Source organism: Pempheris klunzingeri, chromosome 15 (assembly GCF_042242105.1).
Source record: "Pempheris klunzingeri isolate RE-2024b chromosome 15, fPemKlu1.hap1, whole genome shotgun sequence".
NCBI lineage: Eukaryota > Metazoa > Chordata > Actinopteri > Acropomatiformes > Pempheridae > Pempheris > Pempheris klunzingeri.
The window spans coordinates 882501-902500 of record NC_092026.1 but is presented as its reverse complement, the minus strand read 5'-3'; the positions used below and the strand labels follow the sequence as shown (position 1 = coordinate 902500).

The 20000-nt window shown below is 46.2% G+C and overlaps 1 protein-coding gene across 2 annotated transcripts in view; it reads left to right on the top strand.

The window, feature by feature from the left end:
* The window catches only part of rasal2 (RAS protein activator like 2), a 67407-nt gene that overhangs the window by 26357 nt on the left and 21050 nt on the right, over positions 1-20000 (top strand). The window contains exons 3-5 of one of the 2 annotated variants that reach the window (XM_070844639.1): positions 80-203; positions 15117-15223; positions 18458-18573. In XM_070844639.1, the coding sequence (XP_070700740.1) occupies positions 80-203; positions 15117-15223; positions 18458-18573 (347 nt within the window). Of the gene's footprint in view, positions 1-79; positions 204-4684; positions 4745-15116; positions 15224-18457; positions 18574-20000 lie in introns of those variants that run through there. The other variant, XM_070844640.1, reaches the window with a different exon arrangement.

The window sequence follows — 20000 nt, the reverse complement described above, 5'->3', positions numbered from 1 at the left end:
TAGTGAATCAGATTATTGTCCTGCAGTAACACACAGTAACATCCTCCTCCTCCTCCTCCCCCCTCTCCTCCCCCCTCAGGCTGTGGGTGAGGCTCAGGAGAGTCCCACCGACTCGTCCAAGGGTCGAAGTCTCCGCAGGACCGTCAGCGTCCCCTCAGAGGGACAGTTCCCAGACTTCCCAGCGGAGGGCGCCGCCGTGCTAGGTAAGAGCCAGAAGAGGTGGTGTTGCCATGACGACGGACTGCTGTTGTCACTGCTGTGGGCTGTTTCACCCAGGAAGTACAGAGAGAGCAGGATGGAGTGTGTGTGTGTGTGTGTGTGTGTGTGTGTGTGTGAGGCCAAACCCAGCAGTCATTATCAGGGATTACAGTAAGAACAAAAGAGCAGATGTGATGATATTCAGACAGTGGAGGAGGTTTTTTTTTGTGTGTGTGTGAGTCAAATTGACAAACCTATGAATGCACAACTGGGGATTACACTGACCGGATTTAGTTTCACTGCCTGGCATTCCTGGAATGTCCTGGAATATCCTGGAGTTTTGGAGAGGTGTGTTCCAGGCAGAGGACTGAGCAGAGGTCTCACTCCTCCTGGAATAAAATGCTGAATCTGTTTGAGAGTTTGGTCTTTTTGTCTGTGTTATATCTGCCGTAGTATTGACCAAGTGCTGCAGTGGTTTCACCTCCTGAAACATCCTGATATGTCGCTCTCGTCAAACACACCAGACTCCATTGACAAAAACAGTAATTTTTGTATGCAGAATACAGGAGCTGCTGGTCTAGTTTCTGTGACTTTTATTGTCTTGAAGGGTCAGTTTGAATCCATCTAACCCTCTAAAACACCAATTAGACAAACAGACTGACAAACTGAAAAGACTGATTGAAGCAGCAGTAGACCAGCTGCTCCTGTGTTCTGTGAGGTAATTTGTGTTTTTGTCAGTGGAGTTTGAAGAGTGAACTAGTGTCTATTTCTGGTATCCTGGGGGTTAAAGTGCATTAGTATAGATGAGATATTTAGCATAATAAAGGTGATATGAATAGATTGTCTTCAGTGTGTGTATTTGGAAAGCTTCCCTCCCGTCTTATCGTAAACAGACGTCCAAACAAGGAGACAGAATAAAATATTTCCGTCTGCAGTTGTTCTGCTGTTGATTCAGTCTAAACTGTCTGAGGTGAAGCTCTGGCTGACTCTGGATCTGCTGCATTCCTCAGTCTGCTCTCTACCTGACAGCACCGCCACAATAAAACCACACATCCTGTACAACATTACCTTCAAAATAAAAGCCTGTGGAGAAGATTTGTTTGAGTTGTTGTGCGACTTTGGTGATTTAAAGAGTTCGTTTGGGTCTGACCTGTAAGATCCTTTTTGGTTAACCACAAACTATATATTATATTGCTGTCTAGAAAGCCACCAGACTCCATTGACAAAAACAGTCATTTAACCTCACAGAGCACAGGAGCTGACACAATATTTGATTAACACACAATAAGAGAAAAACTCTTATTGTGTGTTAATCAAATATTGTGTTGGATCCAAACTAACCCGTTAAAAACCCCAAAGTCATACAACGACACAAACAAATCTTAACTGATCGAGGCAGCGGTAGACCAGCCACCCTGTGGCCTGCAGGGTTAAATGACTGTTTTTGTCAGTGGAGTCTGGTGGATTTGAATTGAGCAAAGTGAGAGAGAAATCGACTTCATTTGTCCGTCAGAAAGGACCGTCTGATGTAAAATATTCTAAATACAGCGTCCCCTCAAACTGGAGTTGATTTTTTTTTTTAGTAGTTCCGGCGCCCCCGTCCACAGCAGTACAGTACTCAGCGTCTGACTATGGATGAGCTACGGACAGTCCCTTTAATGTCCCTGTAGTTAAGAGTGTGAGCGTGTTGGTGAGAAGCAGGTGAATGTTTTCTGCCATAATGAGGCGTTCGGGTGCAGCCTGTAATTTTCCTGCTCTGTGTGGGAACGTCTCTGTGACCAGGGGAATGTCTGGAGGACAAAGAGTCCAGTGTCCGTCCGTCCGTCTGAAGGAGCCGGGCCGACCCCGCTGCCCCCCCCGTGGGACGCCGGCCTGGGCCGAGGGGATTCCCGCCCGGAGCCGCAGGGGTCCAGACCCGGTTTCACATACGAGGTGTGATCCTGGACGAGACCCTGGGGAAACAACCAGCAGGGAGTTTAAAACTTTTGTCCCAGTGATCACTTTATTGATCCGGTATTGGCTGGCAGCCCCACCCCCCTCCTGCTTAGTCAGCCACAGAGAGACCCATTCATCCAGTGACCCCCTTGACCCCCCCGCCCTCACCCAGCGGAGGGGGAGGAGGTTATTTATATGTTAATGTGCCCAGTCTGCCCACACAGCCAGGCCTCCAACAACCAGTCTGGACTGGGTTCACACTGGGATTAAACCAGGGTGTAAACCTGGATTCAAACTGGTTTTACTGCATGATTTAGACTGGATTTAACACCAGAATCAAACTGCTGATTTATGGGTGATTTAACGCTGGTTTTTCTATAGTTTATTTTTACATTCATACTGGGTTTGATACTGGATTCCTGCTGGTTTTTATACTAGATTGAAACTGGTTTTTACACTGACTTTAATGCTGGATTCATCTTTGGTTTGCACTGGTTTTAGTTCTGTGGTTCTGCCGTGTCTGAAACCGTCAGATGATGAAGTCAGACTGAGAAGTGAAATAATGAAACAGGAAATTAGAAGCTCTTTATGAGCCTCCTCCTGCTGCTCCACCTCCTCCACCTCCTCCTGCTCCTCCACCTCCTCCTCTTGCTGTTGTTCTGCCTGTGTCTGGTTTATTGTCTCACAGTGAAGGACGAGCAGCAGCGACCGTATCTGAGATGTAATTTCAGTCCACTGTTGGCTGTACAGTCTAATTACAGCGCTGACAGACTGCTCATTAACCGTCTGAGCGCGGAGACGCCTGCAGCTTCGTTTTGCTTCCTCCTCTTCGTCCTCCTCATCATCCTCCTCTTCCTCACCTTCTCCTCTCCGTGTCACAGACTCTTAAAACTGGAGGTCATGACGCCACCAGATGAGCTCACAGATTACAGGAAACTGATCGGCGTGTGAAAACAGCCGGAGGCCGTGTGGGCGTCACACCTCCTCACCTGCAGAGCACAGGTGACTTCCTGTCAGGCTGCAGGTCGTGACCCCATTCACATTTGTAGTTAAAGGTGCAGTCAGTTAAATTTCACTTGCAGCTGAGATTTCAAGATTTATTAAAGGATAAATCTGGTTTTTATACCAGATTCATACTGTGTTTGATTATATATTTATACTGGTTTTGGATCCTCTGTGTCCTCATCCTGGTGTCTGAGTGACTGGTAGGTAGTAAAAGTGTTGGAACTGGTCCAGTAGATCACCTCAGCCAGCAGCCACCAAACGGGGCAACTGTACCAAAGGCTCAGAGTGTTATTCTAAGTGTGTGACAGCATCATGGAAAGGATCCCTACAGAGAGAGACCTGGAAGATCCTTTATATCGCTCTCTGCACACACACCAGACTACATTCACTAAAACAGGGATTTTAGAGAACAGGACACAGGAGCTGAGAGACTAGTTGCTGTGACTTTTGGTGTTTTAAAGGGTTAGTTTGAATCCAAGCTAACTTTTTAAAACACCACAGTCACTCAATAACACAAAATGAATAGCTGATCGAGGCAGCAGTCGACCAGCAGCTACTGTGTTCTGTCAGGTAAAATCAGTGTTTTTGCCAATGGAGTCTGGTGGTTTTGACAAGCGATATAGTGGCTGTTTGTGGCCTTCTGGGTGTTAAAGTGTGTTTGTATGTATGAGGTTTTTAATACAAGAAATAAAAATAGTTTGGAAAGCTTCCCTCCCGTCTGCTAACAAACAAGGAGACAGAATAAAATATTTCCGTCTGCAGTTGTTCTGCTGTTGATTCAGTCTAAACTGTGTCTGAGGTGAAGCTCTGGCTGACTCTGGATCTGCTGCATTCCTCAGTCTGCTCTCTACCTGACAGCACCGCCACAATAAAACCACACATCCTGTACAGCATTGCCTTCAAAATAAAAGCCTGTAAACAATCTGGATTTGGCCCATAACCACCACAATAAAACAGTTTAACTCTCTGTAGCCTGGAGCCACGTCTGACTGTGGCTTCTTCTCCTCCAATAATAAAACAAGACAACAGAAGAAAGTACTTCTTTTGATCTGATCCATTATTATGAGTTTCTCATTTCATTCATTATTATCACTTCTTTAATTATCTGACCTCCCTCCTGCTTTTAAGACACAATCACTGATATTAACACTTTCACATCTGACAGCAGCAAACCAAACACATGCAGGAAAACACTTTGAAAAAATGTAAAATCTAAAATAAGATGACAATTTGACCTTTTTTAAAATCCTTATTTAGTTTTCAGGTGTTAAATTGAACTTAAATCGCTCTGAGGTGAATTGTGTCTGTGTGTGTGTGTGTGTCTGTCTGTGTGTGTGTCAGCTGCCCAGATTATTATTCTGACTAAGATGGTAAAAGTTGAGGCTGATGTGTTCAGTCAGTTCACGGCTCCCTCAGGAGGACTTTTATTGTGAAGGCCCAGGCCGGAAGTGTGTGTGTGTGTGTGTGAGTGTGTGTGTGAGTGAGTGAGTGTGTGTGTGAGTGTGTGTGTGAGTGAGTGTGTGTGGTGCAGTGGAGCTGCTCTCGGGCTGAATGAGTGTTTACACTCCGCGGACATGAGGTGACCTGCCGCTCATGGAGCTTCTGGGTGAGTCTGTGCTGAACTCTTTCATTAGGAACTCTTTCATTAAATCACACACACTTCCGGTGGTGTGAGGACGGCCTGACGTCAGTGTGCAGACGGCGCGAGCTCCGTTAGTTTTCTGTTTGTTTACATGAAAGCGGGCGGCGAAACCCGCGTGAGGCTGTCGAGCCTCCGCGTGCAGACACAACCTGCAGCCCGCACCGAGGGAGAAGTTCACTCACTGATCGGCAGTGATCGGGAATGATCGGTAATGATCGGAAGTGATCGGTATTGTGATCCATGTTAGGCGAGTTTACCTGCTGATTGATCAGGATCAGAGCAGAGTACTAATACTACTGCACAGGGAAAGTACTAATACTACTGCACAGGGAAAGTACTAATACTACTGCACAGGAAAAGTACTAGTACTAGTACGCAGGGAAAGTACTATTACTAGTACGCAGGGAAAGTACTAATACTACTGCACAGGGAAAGTACTATTACTACTGCACAGGGAAAGTACTAATACTACTGCGCAGGGAAAGTACTAGTACTACTGCACAGGGAAAGTACTAGTACTGCGCAGCAGTGGTGTTGAAGTGATTCCTCAGACTCTTCAGACTGTTGGACCAAACTAGAAAACACAGACTTTGTATGAAAAGAGATGAATCAGTTTTCTTTGAAGAGGAGAAGAGGAGAACAGGTGAACAGGTGAACAGGAGAACAGGTGAACAGGTGAACAGGTGTGAATGCTCCTCAGTCTGACCCACAGCAGACCAGTGAGGTGTCGTTAGCTCTGTGGGCTTTGCGTCCACGCTGTGTATCTGTGAATCACATTCCTTCCGGCTGCGTGCACTCGGCTGCTCCTCCTTCCGAATGGATTGCTGTGACAGTTAGCCTAAATTGTGGCGCTCCAGCTGTCCCCAGTTCGGCTATAATTAGAGCATTGTGTCCCAAATTCACTTGAGATCACTTCCTTTTGTCTCAGGATGAGGCGGCCGTCTGTTTAAAGGACCGTGCCGCTCTTTTCTGCAGTTTTGGTGGTGTTGATGTTGGCTGTGCACCAAACTTCATTGAGTTTTTACACATTTTTAAGCGCTGTGTTTGTTGGTGGTTAGCTGCAGAGTGAAAGGAGTGTGACCTGACAGCAGACTGATGCTGCGGAGAGCGCTCGTCTCCTCGGGCTCATCTCTCTCCCTCTCTGTCTAACCGGGGCCGTGAATGTGATTTCTCTCTCACCGTGCAGCTTAATGAGGACTGTGTCCTTGTCGTGACACGTTGAACTGATTCAGTCTGCAGCTGGATGACAGACTGGCCCTGGATCAGATCCAGCAGGGTTTAATTCAGCCTAAATAGACAGTTTGTGAAGGTGTTTAATGTAGTAGTGTCCCTGCCTGACGTCTCCACGTGTATCAGCAGGACTGATTCATGATCACATGGTTCCTACATGTAAATCATGTCTTTGCAGAGCTGCAGCTAACAATTATTCCCTCATTTTCTCCGTTGAATTATAATGTTTAGCAGCACTAAACCGTCCTAAACTCTCAGGTGTGTTGCAGGTCAGCACACCAAATATTTCATGTTAGAAGGATTTTAATACGTCGAAGTTACACACTTACAAAAGGTCCATTAAGAAAACCTCAGTTATACAAAGTACGTCAAATGATATTTACTGTTTTTCTTTATGCACCTTTTCTGTATGTGTAGCTTATTAATCTGTGCAGAGGCTTAAAATTAAATGTATATATATAATTTGCTGCTATTAGACTGATGGATATTTGCAACAGGTGTGATATGCCACCTGTGTTAGGGTTAGGGCATGGATCAGGGGTATTTAAGGTGGCCACTCTGTGTCTATCGCTTGCTTCAAATCCACCAGACTCCATTGACAAAAACAGTAATTCTAGGAGCACAGGAGCTGCTGTTCTGCTGCCTTAGTCAGTTAGTTTTTGTTGTTGTGTGACTTTGGTGTTTTAACAGGTTAGATTGGATTCAAACTAACCCTTTAAAACACCAAGTCACAGCAGCAGAGCAGCAGCTCTAAAATCCCTGTTTTAGTGAATGTAGTCTGGTGTGTGTGCTGTTTGTGGTTAAACCAAAAGGATCTTCCAGGTCTCTCTCTGTAGGGATCCTTTCCATGATGCTGTCACACACTTAGAATAACACTCTGAGCCTGTCAGTGGATCAAACAAGCTCTTTTAGTGGACCTACTGTGATCAGGTGCAGTTGTCCCAAAGGATCACGTTGCAGCCATTGCAGCCCGTTTGGTGTCTGCTGGCTGAGGTGATCTACTGGACCAGTTCCAACACTTTTACTACCTACCAGTCACTCAGACACCAGGATGAGGACAGAGAGGATCATGGGTAGAAACAGCATTTGTTCATAAAGTAAAAGTCACGACATTCATGTGATAAAGTGGATATTTAACGTTTGTGTCAGACTCCAACAGAAGAAGTGCACAGAGTGACCGTCCGGCTTCAGATGGGAGCAGCTCTAATGAATTCAGAGGAATGTGAAGTGATGTGAGAGGAGGCGGCTCAGCAAACAGAACTGGTTCCATTATGAGAACAGAAATTCTTTGAATATTTGGAGTGAAAGCTGATCTGTGTGTCAGAGGAGGAGGAGGAGGAGGAGCAGGAGGAGGAGGAGGAGGAGGAGGAGCAGGAGGAGGAGGAGCAGGAGCAGGAGGAGGAGGAGGAGGAGGAGGAGGGCTGTTAGTCACTAAACATGTTAAAGAGAAATTAACATTAGAAAATAACCTGTTTGATCAGAGGATCCACACACACACACACACACACACACACACACACACACACACACACACACACACACACACACTGTACACACACACACACACTGTACACACACACACACACACACACACACACACACACACACACACACACTGTACACACACACACACTGTACACACACACACACACTGTACACACACACTGTACACACACTCAGGCTCAGCGTGCTGCTGAGCCTGAGGTCCAGGCCTCTCGGTGGGTTGAGCTCTGGGCCCGTCCAGCGGCTCATCTGACACAAAGGCGTCTTTCAGCAGCAGATTATCTCTGTTGTGTCCCTGTTTCCTCTGTCGTCAGGTGTGGCGGCTCATGAATGAGGCCTTTAAACATTCCCAGCATTCCTCCTGCTGCTCCGCCCACTTTACAGTTCACGTTCAGGTTAATGGTCACAAACGATATAACAGTCAGCCTAAAAATAAGGCTCAGTCAGGCTCTGTAAGGCTCAGCCAGACTCTGTAAGGCTCAGTCAGGCTCTGTAAGGCTCAGCCAGACTCTGTAAGGCTCAGTCAGGCTCTGTAAGGCTCAGCCAGGCTCTGTAAGGCTCAGTCAGACTCTGTAAGGCTCAGCCAGACTCTGTAAGGCTCAGTCAGACTCTGTAAGGCTCAGTCAGGCTCGGTAAGGCTGACATCACCATGAAACTGTTATTTTGTATATTACTATATGATTTTCTGAAACTTAGAACATTAGATGCACTCTTCAGCTTAGCTGTGTACAGACCAGCAGTTCTCACCATAACAGCCACATCAGAAGGAGCCGCAGCCGTCTGGTTGGCTGGGCTCTGACATGTGACCTCGCTCAGCTGTTAGTTTAAGTGAGTTTAGTTCATTATGTGTTGATGCGTCTGAGTGCTGCCTCAGAGCCAATCGGCACCAAGCTGTGGCTGTTTGCAGCCTGTAGAATCAGACCGATGTCGTCACAGGTCTCACTTCGAGGAAAATCTGCCACCTTTTGCTTCCAGCTGGGAACTTTTCAGGTCCTGAACCGATTTATTTTTGGTGTAAAAGCTCTGAACCTGCTCCGTGATGGTGGACAAGGGGTCAGAATGGGGTCTGAGGATGTCTGCGTCAGACACCTGATCACAGTAGATCCACCAAAAGAGCTTGTTTGATCCACTGACAGGCTCAGAGTGTTATTCTAAGTGTGTGACAGCATCATGGAAAGGATCCCTACAGAGAGAGACCTGGAAGATCCTTTTGGTTTAACCACAAACAGCACACACACCAGACTACCTGACTTTTGGTGTTTTAAAGGTTCGTCCAGGTTTTAAAATACTGCAGTTATCTTTTAAACTCTTTACTTTTATGTATTTAGAATTTATAACTATCATGTTGTTATTTTATTAACTATTATTGTTACTTGTTAACTATTGAAGCTGTTTACAACATGCTGTAATTTAGTCACCTCAGGCTGCCCACAGGAGGAGTTATCGATGAATAAACATGTCAATCTGCTCAGAGGAAAGGAAATATCAGGCTCGGATCAATTCACTGATTGGATCTGCACATGGAGATATATATATAGATATATATATATGTGTATATATATATATATATATAGATATAGATATAGATATAGATATAGATATATATCACCAGACTCCTTTAACTTCATCTACAATTCTACAAAACCCCAAATTCAGGCTTGTAAGATAACGATACAAAACACCAGCCGTGTTCAGAGCACAGCTTTATTGATCAGCGTCTCCTCGGACACAGACTGTGTGGGTGTTTCCGGCCTGCCGGTCTGGATCCTCAGTCCGACCGCGTCCCTGTCGGTCAAGGTTGCCGACGGCAGCGTCTGTCAGAGGAGGCTCTGGTGAATCCTCCCAAAACGATTGATTAGGCCGAGCCGTGACTGAGCGAGCCTCCCCGATCAATAACTCGTTAAGAGCAGGAGGAGGAGGAGGAGGAGGAGGAGGACGAAGGCGAAACCCTGAGAGGACTGAAGATGTCAGAGCGAGATCGCGGCCGTGGGTTCGATTCCCTGACTGACACAAATAAAACCACATCAATCAGTGTAATGTGATCGTGAGGAGCTTTAAACACATGATTGATTTTAGTGGAACTGATCACACACGTGAAGAACGACAACCGATCTGTAAACTTTACTGTAAATGACAGTAACTTTTTAAAAGCTGTACATTTGAATAAAGATAATAATTAACTGTGTTCAGCTCCGTTTACACATAAAATGCAGCTCAAAGTTCTTTTTCAAGAGAAAGTCCGATCAATAACACAGGTACCAGACTAAATGTACCAATAGATAACAATAAAACAGTCAAATAAAACCACGATGAGGTAAAAGTTATTATAAGGTTTAATAATAACCCACCTGCCTCGTCCGTGCAGGTAAAAGCTTCCTGTCAAATTACAAATAAAAAGACAACACAAAAGTCCCACAGTACCTGAATGCCTCGTCAGTGTCGGCGCTCCGTCGCTCACATCGGCCTCCATAGACGATATAAAGTGGTGGAAACGTTATTGATCGGAGGCTCCACCCCCTTGAGACTCAGGCCGCCGCTGAGCTGGAGAAACAGGAAGTGACATCATCAGGGGGCGGAGCTGAGCTAATAAACTTGTCTGTGTTTTTTGACTGAGTGACTTGAACTGATCAGCTGATGTTTTAGCGCTTGGTTTTCTAATAGAGTGGTTACCTGTGATGATGATGATGATGATGATACATGATCCAGTGGTCACCTGTCAGTCAAACGGCGTGGGCTGACTGTGGGGAGCAGACGGACCTGTCGTCTGCTCCTTCAGGTTAAAGTCCAGTTTTGTTCACATCTTCATCTCCACCAGGAGCGTTTCAGAGAGTTCCTCCTGCTGATCAGTGTTTCTGCTCAGATTTAGCTGGTTTGGTCCTTAAACTGATGTTGGAGCTTCTAACGGGATCAAACAGGCCGCGTTTCTTCTTCTGCTGCTTTAAATGTGTTTCTAAGGCCGCGTTTCTTCTTCTGCTGCTTTAAATGTGTTTCTAACAGGATCAAACAGGCCGCGTTTCTTCTTCTGCTGCTTTAAATGTGTTTCTAACAGGATCAAACAGGCAGCGTTTCTTCTTCTGCTGCTTTAAATGTGTCTCTAACAGGATCAAACAGGCCGCGTTTCTTCTTCTGCTGCTTTAAATGTGTTTCTAACAGGATCAAACAGGCTGTGTTTCTTCTTCTGCTGCTTTAAATGTGTTTCTAACAGGATCAAACAGGCCGCGTTTCTTCTTCTGCTGCTTTAAATGTGTTTCTTGGATGTACTTCCTGCTTTGTTGTGCTGCAGCTACAGACAGCAGCTAAAGTCACAGTCAGAGTGTTTCTCCATCCCAGATGATCCTCTGGTCGTCATGGTGTTAAAAACCCTCTGAGCTGCTGACGTCTGGCCTGGTGCCCCCCCCCATTAGAGAATAATACTGATGTGCTGCTGGAATATACCACTGACTGTCTGCTGGGGGGCTTTTATTTTGAAAACTGAGTGGATTCTCTCTCCTGTTCCTGTGTCTGACTTCCTGCCGCCTCCTCTGCTCTGAGCTGCTCCGTCTTCTTCTTTAGAGTCGTGATGTCTTCAGGTCGTTGTGACGTGATATCTGAGGAGCAACTTTCTGCTTACATAATATTATACAACACATATTGTTTCAGGGTTCTTTTAGGGTTGTTTAAGGGCTGTTTCAGGGTTCTTTTAGGATTGTTTAAGGGCTGTTTCAGGGTTCTTTTAGGGTTGTTTAAGGGCTGTTTCACGGTTCTTTTAGGGTTGTTTAAGGGCTGTTTCAGGGTTCTTTTAGGGTTGTTTAAGGGCTGTTTCAGGGTTCTTTTAGGGTTGTTTAAGGGCTGTTTCACGGTTCTTTTAGGGTTGTTTAAGGGCTGTTTCACGGTTCTTTTAGGATTGTTTAAGGGCTGTTTCAGGTTTATTTAAATGTTATTTTCAGATTATTTCTCACTATTTCCGATTTCAGTGCAACAAACTAAAAGCTGAAACAAAGCCTGTTTGTGATTCGATCACACAGTGAACAATGAGAGCTGTGTGTTCTCCATCATATCACACACACACCTACACACACACACACACACACACACACAGTTAATAGCTGAAGCCTCCTGAGTTGTGTCCCACATCAGTCGGCTGAGGGGAAACTTATTTAGTAATTATCCTCTGAGCGCAGCGATAAATGTAGCTCTGGAAGAAGAGAAGAAGAAGAAGGAGAGAGAGGGAGAGAGAGAGAGCAAGGCTGCTACTGAGCTGCTGCAGAGAGAGAGAGAGGAGCATCTGCAGAGAAAAAGAGGAAAGAAGGAAGATGTGAGAAAGGAGAGAAAAGCAGAACAGTGCAGTTAGAGGGATTGATTGAATAAATGCAGTAAAACCTCAGAGAGAAGGAGGGAGAGAGAGAGGGAGGGAGAGAGAGAGAGGGAGAGAAGGAGGGAGAGAGAGAGAGGTTTAGAATTACTGCTGAGTGGAGAGAGAGGGAGGTAGAGAGAGGGCAGCGATGGGAGAGGAGGCACCGTGAGGAGGAGGAAGGAGGATGCGGTGCTGAGGAGGGAGAGGCAGGTCGTGGCGGGGGGGACGCCAAGTCGAGGATGTTTGCGGGACGAAGACGGACGTTTGCAGCTTAACCTCATTGGCTGACAGGTGGCAGCTGCTCCGGCCAATCCCGCCTGACTGTGTGTGTGTGTGTGTGTGTGTGTGTGTGTGTGTGTGTGTCCTCTCCTCAGATGATGGGGAACAGCTGCGACCGAGGTACCGTCTCTCTCTCTCTTCCTCTCTGTGTTTCTGTCCATGTCATGTCATGTGACCGACCCGTCATACCCGGCTTCTTGCGGCATGTTGCCTCAACTTTGTGTCTGCGATGATGTCCGCCACGTCCGGGACCATCATCGCTCCTCTTCCTCGTCTCCCTGGGGGGGGGGGGGGGGGGGGGGGGGGGGGGTGGAGGGGGGGGTTGATGTGCATGAAAGTTTGTCCCCGGCTCCCCTGCAGCGCTGCATGCAGCCTGCAGCCTACAGCTGGAACTTGATCCAGCACTTTGCCAAACGCTGAGAAACGCTGACTGCTGCTGCATGCTGCGTTCACTGCCGCTCCGGCACGCTGAGCTGGATGTTGTCCTGTTGCAGCAGGTTCAGACGTGTGTCTCCGTGCCGTTGAGGCGTCATGTGAACTCCACACGGTGCTGCTTTCATGTCTCACGTCAGGAGTCACTGAAACTGTTGAGTCTGCGTGTCGGGTGAAGATCTGGTGGCTGCTGGAGTTTAGCAGCCAGGACTGGATTTTTAGTGAATGACTATCTGTGATTTAGCTGCTGATAAACTGCTGCTTCACTTCAGCCTTTACAGGCAGCATTCAGACATTTAGTGAGTGCTTCATTCATTCATTCATTCATTCATCTCACTATCGGTGTATTAACTAACAGAGGACAGAAGAGACCACAGCTGGCTAATAAGATAATGGATCAAATGTCTAAAATGTCCAAAAGGTTGAAGCGTGTTCATTTTAAGGAGCAGCTGTATTTAAAGTGTTATTCTTATAGTTTATATAGGATTTTGTAGTTTGAATGAATCAAAGCTTCTGACCTCTCACAGCACATATTAACCAGCATCGTTTGTGACAAATCCTCTGAAGTCTGGATTTTCAAATGGTCGTTTCAGGTCTGACCTTTAACCCTTTGAACTCCGGCAGTTCGACAGTAAAATCATGATATTTTCATCACCTGGTTGTTCAGAGTTTCTCACCTCAAGTGCTTTTGTCTGATTTCAGTCACTGCTGAGTTAATGTCCAACCTGTTGTCATCCCCGGCCGTTAAATATCTTTGTCGCGTCCTTTAGCGTCTCACACGACACACACGGCGTCCTTCTTCCTTGATGATGTTGCCGACGTTTTAATTTTGCCAAAATGTCTCATGATGACAAATGTCGGTCCAGTCGGTCGGCAGAAAGTCAAACTGGATTAAACTCGTTGACTAGACTGGACAAACCAGGAACTGACCCAAGTTGCAGCTAATGCTGGAATATTTCCCTCAGCAGCTGGTGGAGACCAAAAACAGAGCTAAAACAGAGAGTACCGGCCTTGAGGTGGACGCAGACAGATGCTAACATGTTAGCATCACCTACTTTATGGTCTGATAATATGTCTGATGTTGTGTTTACAGCTTGTTCTGCTCCAGAAAATCACTTAATGCAGATTTAAGAAACTCCAGGATTCATGTCGTGGCTGTATGCTACCACCGTCATGTCCTCTCATTAGCTTTAAACCCTGAAATCAAACCACTCCTCACTTGGCCGGTGGTTCAGGAGATCCTCCGCCGCCTCCTGTCCGACTGCTGTCGTCGCAGCTGAGGAGTTATTTTGAGCTTCCTGTCTGCTGCGGCGCCGTCAGGAGCGTCCGTGCAGCCGTTTAACGGATTCGTAGGCGGTTCAAGAGGCGCTCGAGCCTCCAGAGAGGAACTGCAACAATCTCAGACAAGATGGCTGCCGGGTTAGCTGGAGAGGAAGTAAGAGGCTCTAAAATTAGCTGTAAAATCAATGACCGTGGATGTGAGCCAGCTCTGAGGACGTGGCCTTCCACTGAAACCAGCACCAGTCACTGAGTCATCTTAGTGTCCTTATGTTAAACTTTGGTTCTTTCCACTCTGTATATTATCATATATTTATCGTATTACTTCTGCTTATGATCATTTAACTGAGCTGCTGGGACTCGGCAGGTTTGCTGAAGGGCACCCCAGCAGTGTGCGGGGCTTTGAACCTGTCCGTCCTTGACACACTTCTCTGTAACCAGACAGACAGACTGCTGCTCTGTCCGCCTGTCCGGTTTAAAGGGCAAGTCCGGTATTTTAAGCTCGGGCCCTGTTTCTACATGTTTTGGTGTCTGAATGACTGGTAGGTACAAAAGTGTCTGAACTGGTCCAGTGGATCACCTCAGCCACCTGCTAAAAGAGCTTGTTTGATCCACTGACAGGCTCAGAGTGTTATTCTAAGTGTGTGACAGCATCATGGAAAGGATCCCTACAGAGAGAGACCTGGAAGATCCTTTTGGTTTAACCACAAACAGCACACACACCAGACTACATTCACTAAAACAGGGATTTTAGCTCACAGAACTTAGAAGTTGCTGGTCTGCTGCTGCCTCGATTGGTTGGTTAGTTTGTGTTATTGTGTGACTTTGGTGTTTTAACGGGTCAGTTTGCACTCAAAAAGCATTTGTTTAAGACAAAGTAACACAAACACACTAACTGATGGAGGCAGCAGTGGACCAGCAGCTCCTGTGTTCTGTGAGCTAAAATGGCTACTTTTGTCAATGGAGTCTGGTGGCTTTGAAGAGTCTTTAAATTGTGTCATTAGTAAGAAGGTTTAAAGTCCTCGTCTATTAAAACTGGATCAACTGTCCTGGTCTCGTTCAGCTGGTTGTTAAGTGTTTGATTTTCCTCCATCATGTCTGACTGCCTCCACCTCGTCCTCCATCCGTCTGCTTCAGTCTGACGGCTCAGAGGCTGCTGATGATGCTGATGCTGATGATGATGATGATGATGATGATGATGATGATGAGGAGTAGGGTGATTGTAGAGAGGAGGAAGAGGCTTCTTTGGTCCATCTAACTCTTGTCTCTTTGTCTCTGTAGAAGTGTCTTCGGAGCGATCTCCGAGGAGGAGGAGTATCTCTGGTCTGGGGAGCTCAGAGAAGAGCGTCGCCGTCGACAATCCAAACTCGTCGCCTTTTAAAGTGCCGGTGAGTAACAGACAGCTTGTTTTAGCCACTGACAGGCTCAGTACTTTACTGTAAAGAAACTGTAGAATTTGTCTCCATCACATGAAACGATGTGTTTGGTTTGCAAGAAGCAGCAGAGACTCAAAGACTGAGCTCCCACTTGGTTTGTGTTTGAGGATATTTGGACGTTGATGTTTCTAAAACTCAGATCATCTCAGCCCGTGACAGACAGACTGACAGCACCTCTCTCAGCATCACTTCTTTCCACTGGACACGTCGCAAAATAAAAAAAATCTGGTGCATTTTAGGATGTTTTGCCGGCAGATGAAAGAAGTCGACGAGCTTCTTTGACAGCAGCCAGTGGAGGTCTGTAGTTTCCAAACGTGCTGCTAGTGACGGAGGCCGGATGGTGTCTTTGATGCTGCAGACAGAAACACATTTACACCCAATCAGATTTTAACCCAGTTAAAGCTCCTCTCCATCCATATAAGTTGTCATGTGATTATGGGAGTCAGAACAGCAGACTGGATCATCAGCTGTGAGTGTAGCTGAGCGATGGCTGCAGGTTTCATCACGGGAAAACATCGATAAGTGAGTCCTGGCTCAATATATGTAGCTGACAGACACATGGAGCTCTTCTCTCTGCTGCCGTCGACTCAGATGTTTCATCTTCGGTCCCAACGTCAGTCTGTGTCTCTCTCCGACGGAGGTTCAGCAGCTTTCAGCCGCCGGCAGCACAGACCGTGTGGCTGCACCAGCGTCGGACTGTCTGAAGAACTGTGAAAGCAGGAATAAGCTCAGCCCCCCGAACTGATCCAGTCCAACAACGTGTTCATTTACCTTTTGATAAGCTTCCGCTTTTTAGTCCGTGAGCCAGAAAATGACACAAAATGAAATCCTTCATCCTCCTGGCACGAGCTGAGAGGGAAGTCTGTAGAGTTAATCCTCAAATTCACAGAGACACAAACACGTTCAAACTGTCAAAAGGTTCAGTTTTCTCACCTTCACATGTTAGAAACACGATGGAGCCACGGACACATCCTGTTACAGACTCTGAACTACCTGAACTAACCCTTTAAAACACCAGCGTCACACAGTAACACACACACACTGACTGATGGAGGCAGCAGCTCTAAAATCCCTGTTTTAGTGAATGTAGTCTGGTGTGTGTGCTGTTTGTGGTTAAACCAAAAGGATCTTCCAGGTCTCTCTCTGTAGGGATCCTTTCCATGATGCTGTCACACACTTAGAATAACACTCTGAGCCTGTCAGTGGATCAAACAAATGACACGCTGAAATAAATGCATGATATGATATAAAACAACAGACACGTGATATTTGTCGTCCTGTCATGAATCTGAACTCTGCTGAGAGTGTGAGTTGCAGCTTCAGAGGCAGGCAGAGAGCATGCTGGGAGTCAGAGGTGCAGCAACGACCAGCGATCGCTCTGCTCTCTGATCCACGTAGACCAACGCCTCTGCAGAGTCTGACGACGGATCTGTATTGTGGTGTATTAACGGGAGCCGACGAGCCTGAAGGAAGGACGGGAGGTGGAGGGGGGAGATGTGTTTGAGGATATTAATATCTCAGGAAATTAGGCCGCTCACTTCCTCTGCTCTGCACGGAGCCTCTTATTGTCACAGAGGACCTGATGGGAGCGGCCGACTGATCGACTTCAGCTGAGTCACGTGACCGTCTGCTGCCTCTGGTTATGGTCGTCCATCAGATGAGACGATCAGCTGACTCCTCGTTGAAAACATGTCAGTGTCTGACCTGCAGGAGGCGCCGCTCTGATTCAGACTGACGCCGCGTAGCCACAATAGACTTTAAAAGAACTGAACGTGGCCACCGTGACATCACCTGTTGGTTGGTGGACCGCTGTTCTGGAGCCGCAAGTTTGGCTTTACGGGCATCGCCATTTTGGATTTTAGGAGCCAGAAGTGACGTTTGTTCAACAAAGACTCTGCTGGTGTAGTCACAGACCGTGATACCGACCAATCAGAGGACACCTCCGCTTCTTTACACAGACTGATACCGACCAATCAGAGGATGCTTCTTTACACAGACTGATACCGACCAATCAGAGGATGCTTCTTTATAGACTGATACCGACCAATCAGAGAACGCTTCTTTACACAGACTGATACCGACCAATCAGAGGACGCTTCTTTATAGACTGATACCGACCAATCAGAGGACGCTTCTTTATAGACTGATACCGACCAATCAGAGGACGCTTCTTTATAGACTGATACCGACCAATCAGAGAACGCTTCTTTACACAGACTGATACCGACCAATCAGAGGACGCTTCTTTACAGACTGATACCGACCAATCAGAGGACGCTTCTTTACACAGACCGATACCGACCAATCAGAGGACACCGACATGATTATCAAGTTAACACCAGACTCCATTGACAAAACAGTTTATTTTACCCCACAGAACACAGGAGTTGCTGGTCTGCTGCTGCCTCCATCGGTTAGATGTGTCATGCAAATATTGTGTTGGATCCAAATTAACCCTTTAAAACACCAAAGTCAGACAATAACACAAACACACTGACTGATGGAGGCAGCAGCAGAGCAGCAGCTCCTGTGCTGTAAAATTCCTGTTTTTGTGAATGGAGTCTGGTGTGTGAAGAAAACGATGTAACGGCTCTTTGTGGTTAAACAAAAAGTGAACATCACGTAAACACGTTAAAAAATAACTGTTGAATAATAACTTGGGATTATTTTTACTGTCTGTCGGCAACATTAGAGAAACTAACATAGTAGCTGATTTTGAAAGTATCCAACAGAAAATATCCCCGTCCAGTCATTTCATTTGGTACGTATCAAATGACATGGACGGGTTTATTAGAGAGAACATTGTTTTCTTTTTTCGTCAAACTATTTGATTTATTACGTCACAAGAGGAGCCAAATCAGAACGGAGTGTTTTCACACACAGTCAGTGAGAAAGGAGGCAGAAACAGAGAGGACGGTGTTCATTCAGAGCCTGAGTATGTTGAAGAGACGTTAAAAAGCAGAATAGCACTTCTTCCTTCCTCCTTGTCAGACTGCTGATGTTACACTCTGGGCCTCCTCTTCCTCACCCCCTGCTCTCCCCCTCTCCCCCACACCAAGGTGACCCAGCAGGACCACAGTCTGACTTCCTCTTTCCCACCTCCATCAGTCAGCAGCTGAACATGAGCTCCCAGCTGTCTGTCTGTCTGTTGTTCTGACCTCTTGTCCTCTGTTTTTAACCTTGTAGGGGTTTTTCAGTAAGCGTCTCAAAGGCTCCATCAAGAGGACGAAGAGTCAGACCAAACTGGACAGGAACACCAGCTTCAGACTGCCCTCGCTGCGGCCGCCCGCTGACGCCGACAGGTAACGTCTTCATCCTGCTAAAATTCATCAAAAAATGAGTTGGGTTCTATGTGCGGTGATCCATCAGACCTCTGTTCCCCTGTGAGGTGTTCAATGACCCATTCACTGCTTGTTGTTTTACATGTTTCTACAACTGGAACTAGGACATTGTAAAGTAGCGTCAGTCAGATAAATAGTGCTTTAAAGTCTCAGAGGTCTGCAGCTCCAGTCAGCAACACAAACTATATCTGACGGACGTCTGTTGATGTTTTGATGCTAAAACACACGTGATTTTGAGGGTGACCTCACATGGTGTCTCCAAGCTCACTGATTGGTCACTGTGTTGTTCTCAGTTGTTCAGTATTTGCTCCACAGCTTTGTGTTGGGGGGGGGGGGGGGGGGGGAATACTCATTATATGTCCAGTCTTTGTAGGTTTAAGTCATCTCAAGTCCCTGAAAATTAAGTAAGAAGCTGATGTGTGTTTTTAAACCTGACTGGTAGCAAGAAGAGTGTTGGAATAGATCACCTCTGCCAGACTCCATTGACAAAAACATCAATTTTACCTCACAGAACACAGGAGTTACTGGTCTACAGCTGCCTTGATCAGTTAGTTTGTTTGTGTTATTGTGTGACTTTTGGGGTTTTAAATTGTTCAAGGTAAAATTGCTGTTTTTTTCAATGGAGTCTGGTGGATTGAGAGAGTGATCTTTATGGAAAGGATCCCTACAGAGAGAGACCTGGAAGATCCTTTTGGTTTAACCACAAACAGCCGTTATATCGCTCTCTGCACACACACCAGACTACATTAAAAAAAAAGCTCCATTTAGCCTAAGAGAGCACAGGAGCTGCTAATCTAGTTGCTGTGACTTTAGCATTTTAAAGGGTTGATGGTTTAATCCGATCTAACCTTTTAAAACACCAAAAGTCCACAATAACTCAAACTAATGGATCGAGGCAGCAGGAGACCAGCAATTCCTGTGTTCTGTAAAATTACTGTTTTTATCAATGGAGTCTGGTGTGTTTGAAGAGGGCGATGTAACTGTTGTGTGGTTAAACAATCGCTCTCTTCAAACACACCAGACTCCACTGAAAAAAACAGCAATTTTACCTCACAGAACACAGTAGTCCAGTTAGTTTGTGTTGTTGTGTGACTTTGGTGTTTTAGAGGGTTAGTTCGGATTTAAAGGGTTAGTTCGGATAGTTCAGTTGTACAGACACACAGTGTGTGTGTGTGTGTGTGTGTCATGAAGCTCTGTGTGTGTGTACGTCTGTCTGTGATTGAAGCAGAGACTCTGACATTCTGTCTTTGGTAAACTACACCAGTCACTGCTCCTCTCGCTCCTCCGGAGGTTGTGGATTTCTCCTCCTCTTCCTCCTCATCTCCCTCTCCTCATCCTCCCTTCATTAACCCCCCCAGCCTTCCCAGCACTGACTGGAGGTGGTTTTA